The 20094-nt window shown below is 34.7% G+C and overlaps 1 protein-coding gene across 3 annotated transcripts in view; it reads right to left on the bottom strand.

The window, feature by feature from the left end:
• The window catches only part of mxt (Eukaryotic translation initiation factor mextil), a 75019-nt gene that overhangs the window by 28055 nt on the left and 26870 nt on the right, over window positions 1-20094 (bottom strand). For 2 of the 3 annotated variants that reach the window (XR_016142502.1, XM_089097634.1), the window contains exons 6-10: window positions 16607-16678; window positions 9081-9141; window positions 4045-4190; window positions 2107-2210; window positions 235-305 (exon numbers count right to left, since the gene is read on the bottom strand). Coding sequence is in view for 2 of the 3 variants with exons in the window: in XM_089097634.1 (XP_088953760.1) it covers window positions 235-305; window positions 2107-2210; window positions 4045-4190; window positions 9081-9141; window positions 16607-16678 (454 nt within the window). In the remaining variant the exon portion in view is untranslated. The remainder of the gene's footprint in view (window positions 1-234; window positions 306-2106; window positions 2211-4044; window positions 4191-9080; window positions 9142-16606; window positions 16679-20094) is intronic. The other variant, XM_089097635.1, reaches the window with a different exon arrangement.

Raw genomic sequence — 20094 nt, forward strand, 5'->3', positions numbered from 1 at the left:
ATTCTCGACCCTGTTTTTCCCGGAATCTTTTTTTTTTACCTGAGCCTTTTTGGCCTGCTTGTAGGACTGGCCTCCAAAGGTCTACTCATTGTTTATCTAGCTCCTTTCGTGGTTCTCATCCTTATTAAGCTTATTTTTGCTACAATTGTAACTAAATACCGATACAACAAATGTAAGAGAACAAAAACCTGGTCTTGATGTATTAAAATAAAGAGACTGAGTGGATTAACTTACCTGGGGCTACGACTTTCATCAACTCCTGCATAAACCATTCTGTAATATTCATCTAGGACCAATTTAGATTGCTGCAATATAAAATTCTCAGTTTAGCTAAGCAGTTTCAGCCTTTTACCTAAATAAGTCCTATTTACCAATTGCTTAAAGCCAGGGGGAGGAAAAGATAGAAAAACTGGCTGAGCTTTTTTTTTTATCGAACAATTTTTACAATATAAGGTAATTAACATTTGACTCAAAATTCCTTTTGTGGAGAAAAATAGGGAGGATTATTTGTTTTTGTGTTCAGCTCTTGTTGTTGTGTTGTTTTTTCTCAACGATTTAAATTATTTTTCTCTTTTTTTTTCTTTTCCGTTGATAAAGACTCCCGGATGTGGAGTTGAAATATTCTAAATTTTTTACTAATTAATGTATTTTTGTTGTATTTTTTTAGTACGTTTTGTTCACTGCTTGATTTAAATTAAACTCGTTTTTCTCTCTTAAACTTTAGTAAATTCTCGTAAACGGAAAAGCAGTGTTGTCTAAGAAATTATTTAAATGGCGAAAAAACTTATTAATGTTTGAATTTTTACAAGCGAAAACCGTTGTCAAATTCCACTAAGTAATCTGCTTATTTATTTTCACGCTTCAACGTGGCAAGACTGATGAAGATGTTGTATTCCCCCTGAAAAATTTATAATTTAGAAACACCTAAAGATAAATCGAGGGGGCCAAAAATTTATTATTTTGATGCCCTTAGTACTTTAATAGATACCAAAGTAACCCAAAAGGTCCAATGAAATAAAAACAAAGAGGGGAAAAGTTGAAAGGCAAAAAAGAAAAGGCAAACCAAAAAATAAATAGAAACAACTTCTGATTTCCACCTCCCCCGGAAAAGAAAGATTACTCTGAGTGAACTCAAAAACTGTGGCAGAAAAAAAGAAAAAAAATGCAAATGTTGACCAGGGTTGCCGCATGGTGAAAAATTACTAGATTTTAGTGATTTTTCCAGTAATCTAGTGATTTATGTGCCGATTTAGTGATTTTTGTTTAGGCAATATAAGAAATCACTAGAAATAGTGATATATCACAAGGGGTGGCAACCCTGATGTTGACCCAACGATCTATCAGAATGTTTAGCATTGATAAATTCTTTTTAATTGATTTGCTTCGTGGTACCAGGTCTTCATTTTCAGTGATACACCTGGGTCCATCAGTATGGAATGAGCTACCATTGAGCATTAGAGCAGCGGAACATATACCTCAATTTAAAAAGAATTTAAAAGTATTATTTTTTAGGGGGAATTTGTCAAATTATATTATGGCTGCTAGGTTGAGTAGGGGAGGAAGAGGAGCTGGAGAGGTAAGGGTGGAGAGGGGAGAGGGAGTTGAGTATCATGAGTGATTGAGATTGGATTTGTTATTATTATTTTTCTTTTATATTTTCTTTATCTATTATTATTTTTAATTTAGTTATTTATTTATTTATCTATATATTTTTTTTCATATATATAGGTTATAGTTTATCTATTTTTGGTGTATTTATAACAGTTTTAGTTAAATAGTTGAGGTTTAAGTAAATAGTTGAGTTAATAGGTAAATAGTTACGTGGACTTTCGCGCAATCGCAAACCTTCATAGGTTTTCTCCAGCGCGAAAGTGTTGTTTAATTTATTTATTTGTTGGTGAATTTGGATTAATAAACATATGAACTTAAAATTTAAAAACTAAAATTAAAATAAAAAACTTAAAATTAAAATAACTTATGAACATAAAATTTAAAAACTGATCAAATAGCATAAAGAGCATCCTCTTAGCTTCGCAAGAGACATTCAACTATTGATAAAAAATGTAGATGTAAAACTGAAAAAAAGAAGAAAATAACCATAAATACCTGAACCATTTCGAAATCTTTCCCCACGATTTTTACTGACTTTTCTCCAAATGTAACAGTGTATCTATACTCTATGCCAGATTGATCATAAGAAGCGCGTTTACCTACAATTATATTATAATCGATTAATTATATATAATTATTTGTTTAATAACAACTGATTTTTAATCAACCATAAAGTTAATTATATTATCAATTTCATAAGAAAAAATTACAAGTATAACTAGGCAGATTAGATTTAGATTAAACATAGGGGATATTGAAAAAAAACCTCAAGCTTTCGCTTGTTCGGTGTATATCACCCTCTTACATATATTATAGCATTAAGAAGGGGGGAAATAAAAAAGATACCAAAAGAAAATAAAGAAAGGGGGAAAAATCCTGCACTTACCCCACTCCCGGTCGCAACAATCTTTCCTACCAACAATTCATTTTTACAACCCCAGCTTCCATAAAAAAAGAAGAAAAAAAAAAAAAAAAAAGAATTAGATATAATTAAATTTATAAAGCTTTTTGTAGAGATAAATGAAATCGTGTGTTTATTAAATTAAAAAAAACAAGTTCTTTTTGGCTGAAAGTAAGGAGCGACATTATAAATTAAAACAAACAGAAATTATTCCGTATATGAAAGGGGCTATCCCCTCCTCAACGCCTCGCTCTTGACTCTTTGTCACAACTCTACTTTTTAAAACAATAAAAACTTTTTTAGGAATCATTTAAGATTCCTTTAATTTTAGGGAGTGTTTCCCCCCTTACTTTAAAAATTAGTTCAAAAAAAAAAATAAAAAAATCTCAGACTCGTAACTTACTTCAAAAATTAGACAAATAATCTCAGGCTCGTAACTTTTGATGGGTAACACTAAACTTGATGAATCTTATATATTTGGAATCAGCATAATAAGTTTATTCGTTTGAGGCATCTGTTAATATCAAAATTCCGTCTTTAGAGATTCGGCTACTATTGAGCCGGCTCGCTCCTTACTTACAGTTTGTTACCGCGAACTGTTTGACTAAAGTCCTTGCATAACAAATGAACACTTAAAAAAACAAGTAGAGTAAGTTCCAAGTAAAGAAATACACATAAAAAAATAAAAAAAAAATAAAAAATAAAAATAAAACTCTTTGTACTATGCTCAGAGCAAAGGTTCTAAATACCTTCTGAAATTACACTGCCTATAAATTAGGTATTTAATTATTTTTATTCTTCCTACTTTTTTTTCACTTCTTCAATTTGTAGTTATTCTATATCTATTATGCATGGTATAGTCAGTATAGTAATGTATCATGTATGGTATAGTGTTCTCGAAGTATAGTAAGATTGAAATTGATTTGCTCTCAAGTTTATAGTCATTTATATAGTCTTATATGATATATGTTTTTTTTTGGATATAGTCAACAGTTGTAATGATAAGCAATTTAATCAATTAAAAACATATATAACAGTTTAATACATCTTTGTGTACTTTAATGTATCAGCTAAGAGGGTCATTCATGAAAATTCATGACAAAAACGCGTTTGTAAGCAGTAGTGGTGTCACAGCAGCAACGTCATTGTCATTGTCAGAGGCATAGTCGTGCTTGCCCTCACGTCATTTTTGACTCTTGAAAAGGGGACTAGAAGTTTAAGCTCCAATCAAATGCCCCCTCCGATGATTCTACAACAAATCTTTCCACACGAAGTGCCATGAAAAAATACACAGCCCACTTCACTCTTTACTTTAGCAGCGCATTTGCGCTGCCTATGATGTTTGTCAAAAACAAAGTAATATACACCATAGAAAACTGTCAATTCAAATTTAATTTTTAGATCCTTCAGATTCGGCAACAAGGAAAATGGCCAAGTCCTGATATCGTTTGTGAAAGATCTCGAAACATGCAAAGAACAACCAAATTCTACAACAATAGATAAAAAAAACAGAAGAGAAAACTGTATCTTACTTTTATGGCCAGATACCAGACTGTCATCAAGTCCAGAGCTGCTGACGCTCGACGAAGAGTCTGCTCGCATTTGGTGCCCAATACCTTCAGTTCGTACAGGCGAAGCGTTTCGACGAATAACATCAGCAATCAATTCTTTTGCGTTTCTGGCACAAATTAAATAAATTTAAATTTAAATTTGACAAAATTGAAAAAAAATTAAACAAGATTTAATATCCCTGCAGTACATCCTTACTATTTATAATACTTTTCTTAAGTACATCTAAATAAGATGCACTACTCTATTTCTAAAAAAGAGGTAATTTTTTTAAACGCGTTATTCGACATGAAAAATATTTCAACCAACGTCTGAGCTCATCATGACTTTTTGTTTACGTATTTGTTACAGGTAAATCTAAATTAATTAACTATAGCTATTTCAGACAAGGGGAAAGTAGTAAGAATAACAAAGCAAGATTTCGCTGTGCAAAAATATTCTTAAATACTTATGTACCTTCTAAAACTAAGATAAGATAATATCAATTTTCAAAAGGCTATCACAAGCTCTAATAGAGCCGAATCAATCAACAGATTCACAACAAAAACCACTTCAACAGAGTCTCCTCCGGAAAGCTCTATGACCAGGAAAAAAAGAGAGGAACAAAAATGAAACAGGTAGATGAAAATAAAACATTTGAAAGGATTCCGAACTTTAAGAGACCCAACGCAAGAAGAAAAAAAATACACCTAAAGAAAAAAACAACCCAAAAACACAAAAATAGACAGAGGACTACCGCATCAATTAAACTTTTTTCAAATAAGTTATTTTAAAGTTAAGTCCGCTTCATATGTCCAGTAAGAGAAAACAAAGAAAGCAAAACAAAGAAGAAACCAATACAGCAAGGCAAAAGTTAAAGAAATAACAATCTAGCATAAAAATGGTCATTACAAATTTAACACAAATTAGTGCACTAAAAAAAAAAAAAAAAAAAAAAAAAAAAAAAAAAAAAAAAAAAAAGCCCAAGAACTAAAATGAACTTTAAATCGATTAATGGGAAAAAAATCTGAGGGGAGGAAGGGAAAAAAATGACAACTCTTTCTTACCAAGACCAATCACAGGCTAAAAAAAATAGCCGAATTCTTATCCCAAAAACTGAGACAAAACAGCTGGTTATAAAACTAGAATATTTCAGATTGCTAGATTATTTTGCTAAACACCATACTCATTTTCCAAAGTAATTAACAAAGTATTTTACTAGATGATCGTTTTGACATTTTGCTGGTTTAGCTGGCCAAGATAAATATGTTACTATATTAGATCCCAATTGTGTGATTAAAAAATATAAAAAATAACCTTTTGGTTTACGTTGCCGATGCAAATACAAGCCTGTATTGGCCACAACACCAATACAAGCCTGTACTGGTGGTGGAAGCATCAGTAGAAAACGGCCCGAAGCTGAAAAGAGTCCAAATTCAGGAGCTGATTTTTCAGAAGAAGAACAAGATTCAAAACCTGACGACTGATTCTTTAAAATTTGATGCTGCACATCAGCAATAGCGTAGCCCAAGGATGGATAGTGGCACCAAAACATGGATATAAGCTCTTTAAACTTCAAAAGTGCCTAAAGCATGCGTCAAAACCTTCAGATTTTTTTTTTCAAATGGGACAAAAATAATGTCTTCTATATAGTCCACCTTTTGTTCAGAAATAACGCGGACTAAGTACATTTAAATGAGATTAGGATTATCTGAGAAGTGAGATTAGAATAAACAAATTTGACTTGGTATTTAGTAAAAATATATTTTCCACATATATATTATAGAATAAATACATTACTGGATGACAAATATCACGATTTTTCACCAGAGGCCATTTCTGTATATTACCAGATGACTGCTACTGGTAATAGTCATACAGGTAATACAATCATTACCCACCAGAAGACTGCTGCTGGTAATACAGTCATACAGGTAATACAATCATTACCCACCAGAAGACTGCTGCTGGTAATACAGTCATACAGGTAATACAATCATTACCCACCAGAAGACTACTGCTGGTAATACAGTCATACAGGTAATACAATCATTACCCACCAGAAGACTGCTGCTGGTAATACAGTCATACAGGTAATACAGTCCTTACCAGTCATACCAGATGACTGCTGCTGGTAATACAAATCTTGCCAGTCGAAAACATCTTGCAGGATAATTTACAAGCCCCATTTTGCCTTTTACGATTTCAAGCTTCAAAATATGGCAACATTGCTCCATTGCTATTCTTTAGTTACTAGGATTTTCTTTAAGTTAGTTGGAAGCCTTTAGAACTGACTGTAATACTAAATAGAAATAAACTGTAAGTAGACATTTCAGCTAAACAGCATAAGTATCTAGAAGTCACAGCCCAAATAGCCCTTTCTTTGATCGAGCTCCGATCGCTTCAAGGTGAAAAAGCGCATATAATGGCTTTTCTGGAAACATAGTTAGACGAAAGTCTTAACTATGCGAAACTTTACCTGAAAGTAGTTTTGAGTTCGACAGCTGTCTTGTCTTGATGAAATAGACTAAGTAAAAGAAAAAAGGACAATTATATTAAAACAGAGTTACAGTAACATGCTAATATAAGATAAATGCACGTCTATTGGCTTCACTTGAATCCATGATAGGATGGTTCTAAAAAGCTTACTATAAGGAATAGAAAGAACAAAGAATGTGTATTTTAAGGGGGAGGGGAGGTTTTTTCGAGAAATAAGCAAATTATATGGAAGAAACGGGAACAATAGTTACACTTTTGAGAACAGTCCAAAGAACTCAAACCCTTCTGCATAAGTATCTGCTGCAGAATCTTTTAGACGACAGCTCTTATCTTCTAATGCAGAAAACTCGACATGTGTAATTGATGGGGAGACAAGGGAGCATCCAGGATTTTGTTTGGGGGAGGGGTTACAATAAAAACTTTAAAAAACGCAGTACAAATTTTTTTATGTGCATTTTTGTTACGCTTTTACGAATCAGCCAAGAATTGCGGGAGGGGGGGGGGGGTTCAAATCCCATCCCCCTCCCTGGATACGGCCCTGTGGGGAGGTGCTATGAGATGCGTCCATTATATCTCCAGGTTATATGGCAATACTCGGGTGCATTTGTTTTTCGAACACTCGGGTGCATCAGTTAAAATGACTAAACGCCCTATGTAGAAGGGGGGGGGGTGTAGTGGCACATCAACAGGAGGCAGAAGGGCATGGTAGCCCCAATGAGATTTGGGCTTGCCCATGGGGTAACAGACCTTTTCAAAGATACTTTTACACTCAGACTTCATAGAGACACCATTTATAGTTTTCTACAGATAGATTTTGTTTAACAAAAAAGACAACTAACTGGTCAAAGGACGTGACGTCCTTGTGAAAGATTCAGGAACGAAGATCCTGCTTCCTACCAATCTCACACTGATTTAGTCGAAAGAAATATCCATATAAGAAAAGGTTACGACTTATAGATGCATACTTTAATATTTTTATTCCCCTCTCCATTCAAAAGTCCCCCCCCCCTACCGAGTGCCAGGATTGTGCGGGCCCATGAGTGGCTACTTGTGCTTTACTTATTTTTAGAATAAACTAAAGTTGATTAGTCCATTAAGAGGTAATGCATACCTGCTAGTGTAAAAATTTTAAACTAAATAAGACAGACCATTTTCCTTATTTTTGGACACCTATCGGAACGGGCTAAAAGCTGTAGCCTATTCATATACCAAGTTTAGATAACAATGAACCCTGTTGATGATTCATCTGCCCCCCCCCCCCGATTATTAATGATAAGAATATTTCAAATGTTATAGTGGGTCGTTGAAAATATTAATCTTTGTTCTTGGTTCTTGTTCCAAAGTGTATTGAACCAAAGTTCTTGGTTCCAAAGTGTATTTTAGTTTCCCAGTGGTTGCTGGGGCAAAGGGGTGCTTTTATTTGAGGGTCTTTTTTGTAAAGAGCCTGAGTTTCTCTTTCACTGGAGATTTTTCATATATATAAAGATAGTTTCACGAACAAAGTAATTTCTTAATTCACAATGTAGAGGATTCATGAGCAACAAGCAAATCTCCCCAAAAAGAACATCTCACATCTTCAAAGTTTCACAGGAGAGCACAAATCTAGCGTCGAAGCTCTTTGCCATTTAGCAACGTCAGTTTTCAAACTTGCATTCAAACAAAAAGGTGCACGAGAAATGTGGCTCCATCCCATTTGCTAGCTCTATGATGAGAGAAAGATGGGGGTGAATAGATCATCTTTTACGGATGATAGGTAAAAAAAAGTGATACCCAATAGGGTAAACAAAAGGCCATGAGAAAGGACAGAAATGAAATTTGCACGTAACGGGAGGGAGTAGAGAGTAAAGCTTTGAACAAATTAGGGTGGACAAGGAGCTTGAGCTCCTTGAAAAGGTTTAATGGAGATTGTGGGAGGGTGTAAAGAGGGATGATTTAAATAAATTGGGATGGAGGAGGAGTGCGCGTAGTTGTGTTGGTTTAAGGCGTCTTGGTGCTGCAATGAGTTAGTAGTAACAGAAGTAGTCTTTGAGCTAGAGGTATTACCACCCTTCCACTTCAAAACTTCCCACATCCCTATTCCTCAGAATCCCCTACCACCTAAGAAGTAAATTTATCACTGGAACTATTTTAGGAAAGTCTCTAAAGAAAGACAAACATTTTTTGCCACTAAAGAATTAGTAATTTATTTATTTTAGGAGCTAATCATATCAAGTCTTTTCTGCTCAAAATTTCAAAGTTATCTATTATAATTTTATGTCCTATTTTAAAAGCATATGAAAGACAAAAGTATATATATATATATATATATATATATATATATATATATATATATATATATATATATATATATATATATATATATATATATATATATATATATATATATATATATATATATTTATATTATACACATTAATTTAGTCAACATGAATAGAGAATCAAATAACCAGATTTAGAAACAGTATCAAAGAAAGGAAATAGCAATATTAATGATAACAAAGAGCAAGAAGAAAAAACTCACTCAATATTCTCTTCCCCTGGACCGGTAATTTGTACCAATCTTTCCTTGGCTCCAGCAGGAACTAGAAATACAGGACAAGACAAATAAATTAAAGTAGATTAGAATCCCTATTTCTTTCTTTTAGATTATATCAAGTAAACAATTTGTAGGGGAAAGAACAACTTAAAATAAATTTCTCTGTTTAAACACTAAGTACTTTCAATACACTTATGTAAATCAGTATACTAGCACTGATTCTGTATATACAGAAATACCGAATTATGACCATTCCAGACCGGGAAGAAAAGGAGGATAAGGAGATTTTTCTAGGATGTTTCAGACATCAAAAGTACATGTTTAGAAGCACTTCTATTCCATAGGAACAATTCTGTAATTGAGTACAGCCATGAATATATAGCAGCTACAGTCCTAAGTCAGTAGCCGTGTACATAAAAAACGAAACTTAGTTTTTTTTTGTTTACAAAAATCTTTTCCATAGCTTGTTTTTGAAAAGGAAATTTATTGACGCAAAAAGGCATAACCAAGGCACACTCAATACTTCCAAAGATCGAAACGTACTTCCTAAATTACTAAATTAGTACCTAAATTACTTCCTACAATTATAAAATCTCTAAAGTGGAGGTCTCGAAAACTTGGGAGAGTAGCAGCCTCTGCAGCTGTTTAAGAGAAAAAGTAAACGGGATGGGGGGGGGGAGTGGGTGTTGTTTGGGCTTAAAGTCCACTTGCTTTAAAATCTAATGTTTACAGGAGTTTTCTATATTTCCCATATTTTTCATGTTATTGATATGCTTCCACATTACTGATCCTAAACAATATATATATTTTTAGAATAACCTCTCAGAATGGGTAGCCTTTGCGCGGAAGTCTAAGCTTTCTTGTCGAAAATGATACAGCACTTACTCGATCGCAAAATAGAGAAAGAATTTGATTTTGAAAGGACAAAAAGCATGCTTCAAGAAACAAAAATTTTTGATTAATCTGTCTATCACTCATATTTAAAATACCCATTTTTGACCATAATTTTAGATCATCTCTAAATACAATATGGCTTATCTATTTAAGTAGCGTTATGCAAAATATTTCGAAGTTTATTCTTCTGGGAAGCTGAATTAATGACATTCAATTTCTCTAAGAGAGAAATTGAAGTACTAAGGACACTAAAATAAAAACATATTTTGCCCCCCTACATCCACCTTAAGTTCATTCATACCCAAAAACCATAATTTTCTTAGATTTTTCACTGATTGTTTCAAAACTGAAAAATTTTCAACGCAGAACAATTTTTTTGTCAATGTTGCCGCGTTAAACCGTGAAAATAAATAAGCCAAACTAATTAGTTAAATTTGACAATGCTTTTCGTCCGTAAAAACTCAGGCATTAACAATTAGCCTATTCCCAAAGATAAGTACACTTTCAAAGGAGTACTACATTTTGCTAAATGTTTGGTGTCATTTATTTTCAGTTATTTTTGTCTTTTACTGTTTTATGTCCACATTTCTTCTTTTTGAATTGGGCACCCTCAACTACCAAAATGCATAGCTGCTTTCCATATGGCCGATTAGACCCATATGGAGGTCTTTTCCCTTCAAATTGATTTCCCAATTTTTTCTAATTTGTTAAGGTGTATATAGTTGTATAAGTTTCAACTCAACTAATTCAAACAATAAGATTTCATTTTCACTGGCTTTGGTACAGAACATAGTAAATAATATGTTATAGAGCCAAGAAATTGCAGAAAAAATTGCAAAATCGTGAGCACAATATTCTTTATATTTGTACACACATTTTTAAAATACAACGATTGGGTCGACTAAATTTGATCTTACCTCTAAAAAATAGCTAAATTCGACCGTTTCATAAATTTTCGATTTGGCCATCGAATAAAAGAAAAAGCATATTTTATATTGAAATTAAGCTAGGAAATACTTGTAAAATTTCAAGTGACACTATACTTCCATTAAATTGAATGTTACTGAAGGAATCTGGGTCATTTTTGAAAAGTAACAGTCATATTTTCAATTAGAGAAAACAAAATTTGATTTATAAAATTTAGAGCACAACAAATTATACTTCTTCTTAAAAATTAACGTAATTGTAAAGGCATCCAAGAATCAGAGGCAACGCTATAGCGTTGCCTATAGTAAAGGCTATACGGCTCCAATGTTTATATTTTTTTTATTTTCTTTCCCAGAGGCGGTTCATACGAAAAGAGTCGTCGTAAAAACTTCAAAGTGGGCTAATTCGATTGGAAATCAAGAGTTCTAGTACCCTTTTCAAGGGTCAAAAGTGATCGAAAGGCAACCAACACCCCTTCCACGCCCACCAGTTCCCCAAACCCATCCAATCCAAATTTTGAGATAGCCATTTTGTTCAGCGTAGTTGATTTTCAAATAGAAATTATGTTTTTGAGGAGGACACTCCCCCATAGCCCTCAAGGGCAAGGGCTGTAAGTTATGCCCTGGGGGTATATAAGCTTTTTATAGAAAGCGTTGACGTAGAAACTTCAAAAACGGCTCATTCGATTGGAAATTCAAAGGGCTAGTGCCCTTTTGCATAGTCAAAAGTGATTAAAGGGCAACTAACCCCCCTCTCACGCCCACCTTTTACCCAGACACATCCAATCAAACTTTTGAGATAGCCATTTTGTTCAACGTAGTTGAAAATTCAGGAAAGTAGGTCTTTGAGGATAACAACCCCCCACAGACCTCATGGCAAGGGTTGTAAGTTATGTCCTGGAGGCACATAAGGTTTTTATAGAAAGCATTGTCGTAGAAACTTCAGAAAGGACTCCTTTGATTGGAAATTTAAATGGCTAGTTCCCTTTTTAATAGTTAAAAGTTATTGAAAGGCAACTAACACCCCTTCCACGCCCACGATTTCCCCAAACAAATCCAATCAAAATTTTGATAAAGCCATTTTGTTGAACGTAGTTTAAAGTTCTGGAAATGATATGTTTTAGCAGGACATTCCCCCCACAGTCTCCAGGGAAAGGGTTATAAGTTTGCCCTGGGGGAATATATGGTTCTTATGGAAGGAATGCTCGTATAAACTTCAGAGAGGGCTCATTTGATTGGAAATTGAAAGTTCCACTTCACTTTTTAAGCGTCAAAAGTTATCGGAGGGCAACCAGCTTCCCCCCCCCCCCTCCCGCCCCAAACCTTTTTTTTCCAAATGCATCCAATCAAAATTTTGAGATAGCTATTTTGTTAAAAACAGTTCAAAGATCATATAACAAAAAGTCCGGTGTCGACACAACCCCCCAGGGCCCGGGGCAGGCGTTGTAAGTAATGCCCTGGGGGCATATTTGGGTCTTATGGAAGGGATGCTCGTATTAACTTCATAAAGGGCTCATTTGATTGTAAATTGAAAGTTCTATTTCATTTTTTAAGAGTCAAAAGAGACTGCAGGGAACCTAGCCCCCCCCCCCCACATCTTTTTCTCCAAATGCATCCAATAAAAATTTTGAGATAGCCATTAATTTAAATATTGCTCAAAAGTTAGATAACAAAAACTCAGGTGTCGTCACAGCCCCCTATGGCCTGGCATTGTAAGTTATGCCCTGGGGCCTATATGGTTCTTATAGAAGGGATGCTCGTATAAACTTCAGAGAGGGCTCATTTGATTGGAAATTAAAAGTTCGAGCTCACTTTTAATAGTTAAAATAGCTCCAAGGGCAGCTAGCCCCCCCCCCCTAATGCTCTAGGGGCATATATAGTTCTTATGGAAGGGATTCTCGTATTAACTTCAAAGAGGTCTCATTTGATTGGAAATTAAAAGCTCTAGTTCATTTCTTAAGAGTCAAGAGAGTTAAGAGCAACTAGCCCCGTCCCACGCCCTTTTTTCCCCGAACTCATCCGCTACAAATTTTGAGATAGCCAGTTTTTTTTGGAAATTGTTCAAAAATTAGATAACAACCCCCCCCAGGGCCCAGGGGATAAGCGTTGTAAGTTTTGTCCTAGGGGCTTATATGGTTCTTATGAAAGGGATGCTCGTATAAACTTCAGAGAGGGCTGATGCGATTGGAAATTGAAAGTTCTAGTTAACGATTTTTAAGAGTCAAAAGATATCTGAGGGCAACTAGCCCCCCCCCACACACAACCTTGTTTCCCCAAGCCCATCCGATAAAATTTTTATAATAGCCATTTCATTAAAAATAGTTCAAAGGTCAGATAAGAAAAGTTCCTCTGTCGACGCAACCCCCCAGGGCCCGGAGGCTGGCGTTATGAGTAATGCTTTAGGTGCATACATAGTTCTTATGGAAGGAATGCTTGTATAAACTTCGAAATGGTCTCATTTGATTGGAAATTGTAAGTTCTTGTTCACTTTTTAAGAGTCAAAAGAGATCGGAGGGCAACTAGCCCCCCCCCCCCGCCACGTCCTAATTTCATCAGATAAAAATTTTGAGATTGACATTTTGTTAAAAATAGTTCAAAGATCAGATAACAAAAAACTCCGGTATCGACACAGCCCCCCAGGGCCCAGGGGTAGGCTTTGTAAGTTATGCCCTGGGGATATATATGGTTGTTATGGAAGGAATACTCGTATAAACTTCATAGAGGGCTCAGTTGATTGGAAATTGAAAGTTGTAATTTACTTTTTAAGAGTCAAAAGTGATTGGAGGGCAGCTAGCCTCCCCCCAAGCCCTTTTTACCCAAATACATCTGATAAAAATTTGAGGTAGCCATTTTGTTAAAAATATTTCAAAGATCATATAACAAAAACTCCTTTACGTATGTCCGTTTCGTTAAGAATAGCTCAAAGGTCAGATACAAAAAGCTCATGTGTCGACGCAACCCTCCAGGGCCCGGGGCAGGCGTTGTAAGTATTGCTCTTGGGGCATATATGGTTCTTATCGAAGGTATGCTCGTATAAACTTTGGAGAGGGCTCAATGATTGGAAATTGAAAGTTCTAGTTCACTTTTTAAGAGTCAAAAGAAATCGAAGGGCAACTAGCCCCCCTCTCCACGCCCCATTTTTCTCAAACTCACCCGATAAGAACTTTGAGAGAAACATTTTTTCAAAATAGTTCAAAGGTCAGAAAACAAAAATTCCGGTTTCGACACAACCCCCCAGGGCCCGGGGGGCAGGCATTGTAAGCTATGTCCGGGGGCTGTATGTGGTTCTTATGAAAGAGATGCTCGCATTGACTTCCGAGAGGGTTCATTTGAATGAAAATTAAAATTTGTAGTTCATTTCCTCAGAGTGAAAAAAGATCGGAGGGCAACTAGCCCCTACCGCCCTCCACGCCTTTGGGTTTATCGGATGGATAAACCCATCCGATAAAAATTTGAGGTGACCATTTGTGAAAAAATAGTTCAAACATCAGATATTAAAACTACGGGGTCGAAACAAACCCCATGGCCCAGGGACAGGCGTTGTAAGTTATACTCTGGGGATATATATGGTTCTTATAGAAGGGAATATCATATAAACTTCAGAGAGGGCTCATTTGACTGAAAATAGAAAGTTCTAGTTCACTTTTAAAGATTCAAAAGAGACCGGAGGTAAATTGCCCCCCCACGCCCTTCTTCCCCAAACCCATCCGATAAGAATTTTGAGATAGCCATTTTGTTTAAAATAGTTCAAACATCAGATAATAAAAACTCGAGGTTGAAACAAACCCATTTTTTCACTTGGATATTGTTACTTTGCTACCAGTTGTGATACTTTGATGAACATTAGATTTTTTTTAAAAAAAATTTAAAAACGAACAAAAATTAATTAAAAAAAAAACTTTCCGAAAAATAAGTTTTTCAAAGAAAAGTAAAGGCCATTTTAGACTTAAGCTCAGCAGGTTCAAATACCTGTTAAAATTCAAACTCGAAACGACCAGAAATTACTATTAAAGAATATATGAAACCCAAAACGAACAGAAATTAAATAAACAATCATAGCAAAAAACATACAACAAGTAATGATATAAATGAATAAACAGATCTTAAAGCAACTAATGCGTAGATAGAATATGAAAATCAAGCTTAAAACGAAAAAAAATATTTTCCTATAGAAGTATAAATGAAACTTAAAACGAACAGAAATTAGATAAACAATCAATGCGAAAAAACATACAATAGATATTAATGTAAATTAATAAATAAATCTTAAAACGAGTGAAACTTAAATTGAATATGCAAATCTAGCTTGAAAAAAATACCTCAAGGTATTTGTACCTGCTGAGCTTAAGTTTAAAAAATGGCCTTTACTTTTCTTTGAAAAACTGATTTTTCGAAAAGTTTTTTTTTTAATTAATTTGTGGAAAGGTCAATTCGAATTTGAAACTTCACTATACAACTTAAAAAAATAACTTGAGATTTAGAAAATCACAAAGAAGTCAAGTCAAAGCTGACAAAGAACGATTCATAAACGGCAATATTATGCGAAGTCCTCTATTGTTATTCCGATTTTTTAACCAAAAGCAGGAAAATCCCATTAAATCACCTCCCGCCACTCGCTCAAGCCTCCGACCCTCGAGAATATAGCTTCGCGTCCCCTAGCTACAGTCTCAGGGTTGGGCCAGTTTTTCTTATCAGAAAAATCGTTCTTCTGAAATACTAAAATTCTGTAACTCAGACGGCTATTACTTAATGCTTTCGATTTAAGAATTAAATTAAAATTTGCAATGACCTATTAACTTCAAGGGCGACTATTTAAAATGTCACTTCTTTGGATCGAGGGTAAAAAAGCAGACAAATTACATTTCAAGGTTCACAAATCGGTCAAAGGGTTTGGGAGCAATAAAACTTGGATTATTTGTCCCCAACCACACATAGCACTTATGGTCAAAGGCAGAGAATCAGGAGGTCCGTACCTGCGCTACGCGGACCATTGGTCAGAATTCGAAAAAGTAAGGCAATTTTTAAACTTGGACACAGGAATGAAACCATTTGACGTTCTTCTAAAAATTAGAAAAATAAAAACAAATATATATTTTTTTGCTTTCCGATCCCCTCCATCTTACAGAACAAATTCCATGTCGAAGAGAGGAGTAAAGACGAATGAAAAAGTAACGTCCGACAGAGCTGACAGCTTTTTATAAGTTAAAAAGTCGACTCTCCTCCCCCTATCAGAAAGCTTTTGGCTCTTATCCCCCCTGCCCAACGTAATGTCTTATTTAATACAGCCCTATTTAATGGTAATGTTAGGTTTATATGTATCCAAGAACCAAAGTACAATTTTTAAAGCACATGAAGCAACATTATAAGCAACGTAAAATAACATCTCAAGCATAAGCAAGAAAAATAAGTGGCACAGACAACAAAGAAAAAGAAAGAAATAATGAAAAATAAACTATTACACAGTATATTTTAAACGCATTAGTCGTTTGATAGTAAGATAAAGTAGGGCATGTTAACATAGCGTAAGATAATATGCAAAGCACTTATAAGAAAGTCGTTCAATAAAAATTGGTTAAGAACAAATAATAGGATGAAACAAATAGCCTACAGAAGTAGGCGAAAAGTAGTATAAATAATGTTATTCACAGCATGTTAAATGAATGGGATGCAACACACAATTTCACAAATTACCTCTTTGGAAAGAAATGATCGTTTCGCTGATCTCCTCGATCAAATGAACGCGTCGTCCTTTTATTCCCATTACTGTGTCAAAAAAGAAAAAGTTTAAATTTGTGAATATTTCTAGGACAGACCATGGGGATTATAAACTAAAAAGTTAGTCACTATTTAGTTCTGATGTTCAAAGATTTCCATTTTTTTGCAATGAATCATGCTAAAAATTGTTCTTCCAGGACCTAAATGATTGTCCCAATCCAAAGATTTTTTTTTACTTTAGAGGCTCAGGCCTTCAAGGCCCATTGCCTCCAAACCCCAAAAACTATGCTCCATTTATGGCTGGTTGGAACAAATGATGGGTTCGGCCTCCCCACCCTTACCATATATCTTGCCAGCTATCGGACTTCTCCTTCCCTTACTATGTCCTCCAGTTTAAAATAACATTATGAAATTTCTCAAGCCGGTGTCTAATCCTAGCAGGACATTCTTCCATCAAATGCCTTCTTGTTTCCACAGTGGCCATCTCGCAGTTTTGGCATAATGAAGGATTCACCCCTACCTATTCGTGAAAGATTTCCTCCAATTTTCCAATTCATGTTATGGTTTCTGTAACCATTCTCGTCTCGGACCTTTACAATCGTAGAAAATGTTACGTCAGGGTGGGGTTGAACTTCGGGAGTAATTCCTTCGTTTTCTTATATCCCACCTTCCTACGCCAATTTTGAGGCATACTGAAGGTAATAATGTAAGTCAAAATATCGAAAAATAAATCGAAACAAGAGTACACCATTGAAATCCCCATCGGAGTTTCTTAGTTAATAGTTTTGATATTATTTTTGTTTCTAAGAGATTTAAATATTTTTTTTTTTAGCTAAAATTGTGTTATGTTCCCTCTAAGCAATCTAATTGTTGGGGAATTCGACGTGTAGTATTTAAAAACTAAAAATAAAGCTAAACAAGATGACTATCTTTTACCTCATAAACTTGACTGCGTCGTCAGTAACGTTATCAAACATAACTGCCAATAAAAGCATTCATAGAAAATTCTGTTTTGTTTCTTATCAGCCTAACTGATTGACTAACTGAACAGCCTAACTGTTCAGCCTAACTGAACAGTCTAACTGATTGACGAATTTGATTTTTTTGCCAGTTTTTTTTTCGCACTTCCCTTTTGGTTAATACCGAGGGGTACCAACTTCCAACCACTTCGTGTACATCTCCGAACGCCATGTGCGCCGCACAGTGATACCTATTTTGATGGAATAATCCATTAATAGCTATAATACGAGTATAACGATCGTAGGCTTAGCAATGTTTAGTATTCCCAGTGTTTAATCAATAATCTGGGGAATGTGAAACAATAAAAGTTTTATAAATGATTCTCTTTTTAGACTATGATACTAGCTCATACTTGATACTAGTATGATACTATGATACTTGATACTAGTATGATACTATAATACTTGATGCTAGTATGATACTATGATACTTGATACTAGTATGATACTATGATACTTGATACTAGTATGATACTATGATACTAGTATGATACTATAATACTTGATGCTAGTATGATACTATGATACTTGATACTAGTATGATACTATGATACTTGATACTAGTATGATACTATGATACTTGATACTAGTATGATACTTGATACTAGTATGATACTATGATACTAGTATGATACTATAATACTTGATACTAGTATGATACTATGATACTTGATACTAATATGATACTAATACTTGATACTACTACTACTAACAACTCACCGCAGCACTAAGCCACCTGAGACCAACACAGCTACGCACGCTCCTCCTCCACCCCAATCGATTCAAAGCCTCCCTTTTTACACCCGCCCACGAAGTTCCCATTTCCTTTAAATCTTTCTTTATGACGTCCTCCCACCCCAGACGGGGACGACCTGCTTTCCGTTTAGCCCTAGATGGTTCGCCGAAAAGAACAATCTTCGTCAATCTGTCATCCTTCATCCGCACAACGTGCCCAAGCCACCTGAACCTTTCTTTCATTATAGCCCTAGAGAGCGGTATTGAACCACATTTTTCGTATAGTCTATTGTTTGAAATACGGTCAGTTAGCCGGGTACCCAGAACAATCCTTAAGCAATTTCTCTGGAAAACATCTAGCAAATCTTCATCCGCTTTTCGGAGTGTCCATGCTTCAGAGCCATATTTGACCACTGTCATCACTGTAGCTTCTAAGATTCTAATCTTGGTTTGCAGACTTATCTTCCTATTCTTCCAAACATTTTTTTAGCTGTGAAAAAACACCCTGAGCCTTGGCTATTCTATTTTAGCATTTTCACTGCTCCCACCATCTTTACTAATAATACTACCAAGGTAAGTGAAGCTGCCCGCCTGATACTTGATACTAGTATGATACTATGATACTTGATACTAGTATGATATGCTAGTATGATACTAGCTCATACAGCTTCTACTAAATATTAATTAACTCAGTGAAGGTATAATATGAATTGGTAATTTGATATGATGATTAACTGCACAACTTTGTACCAGACTTGGCAAACATCGTCATGCTTGGCGTAGTTCCGCCACGTTTAGCACACGCAACCTGGTGTACATAATTTATGAGAGTCAGTAACACCTCGATTAATACATTTCCGAGAATTATTATTATTAGTTAGAAATGATTATTGTTAATAATAATTTTTATTAATAATATAATAATATTAAAAAATAATATAATAATTAATTAATATTATTAGTTAAAAATTGGACGACGAAAGAAAGTCTACAATATTGCCCCCTACGCGAGCGTCAGGTAACGTCCCCCAATCGTCCTTCAGACATACCCTAATAATAAAATGGATTTAATAACTATAATTTTGATTATACAAGCAGGGTTTGCTTTGTTCACTCAAATTTCTTTCAAGCTATTACGGATACCCTGTTTTATTAGTCAAATTTTTAATAATTATCTTTAAAAACTAAAAATTAGCAAAAGATATTTATAAAAATGTTTTCTGATGGAAGTAAATGAAGTAGAAACTTAAAACGAACAAAAATCATTCCATTGCACATAGTACAGTATGTTCCTATAAACTAAATGTAAATAAACTTACTGATAATCTTTCAGTGTGTTGGTAGAATTATGCAAAAATATCGCTTTAATGACGACACAAAAACAACACGCATAAAAACAAATTGTTGTTTTAGGAGCCGAAACGTCCTAATATAGCCAGCAGAAGACAACACACTAATCTATAAGATTTTTACAGTCTTTTATGAGCCATGATAAAAGACTGTAAGAATAATACGGAGCAATCCAGTGCTGCTCCAGTGTAGCAACACACTGGAGCAGCAATCCACCCGAGTTCAACACAGCTACGACCAATCCTTTTTCACTCCAGTTTCTTTAAACTTTCACTATTTACTCTTCAACCGAAGTTTCAATCTCCTTGCGCACAGCTTCTTGTTTGACATACGATCGGTCTTTTATCCGCCATGATATTG

This window comes from Artemia sp. Qi Xiang Cuo, chromosome 12 (genome assembly GCF_049724085.1).
Source record: "Artemia sp. Qi Xiang Cuo chromosome 12, ASM4972408v1, whole genome shotgun sequence".
Lineage (NCBI taxonomy): Eukaryota > Metazoa > Arthropoda > Branchiopoda > Anostraca > Artemiidae > Artemia > Artemia sp. Qi Xiang Cuo.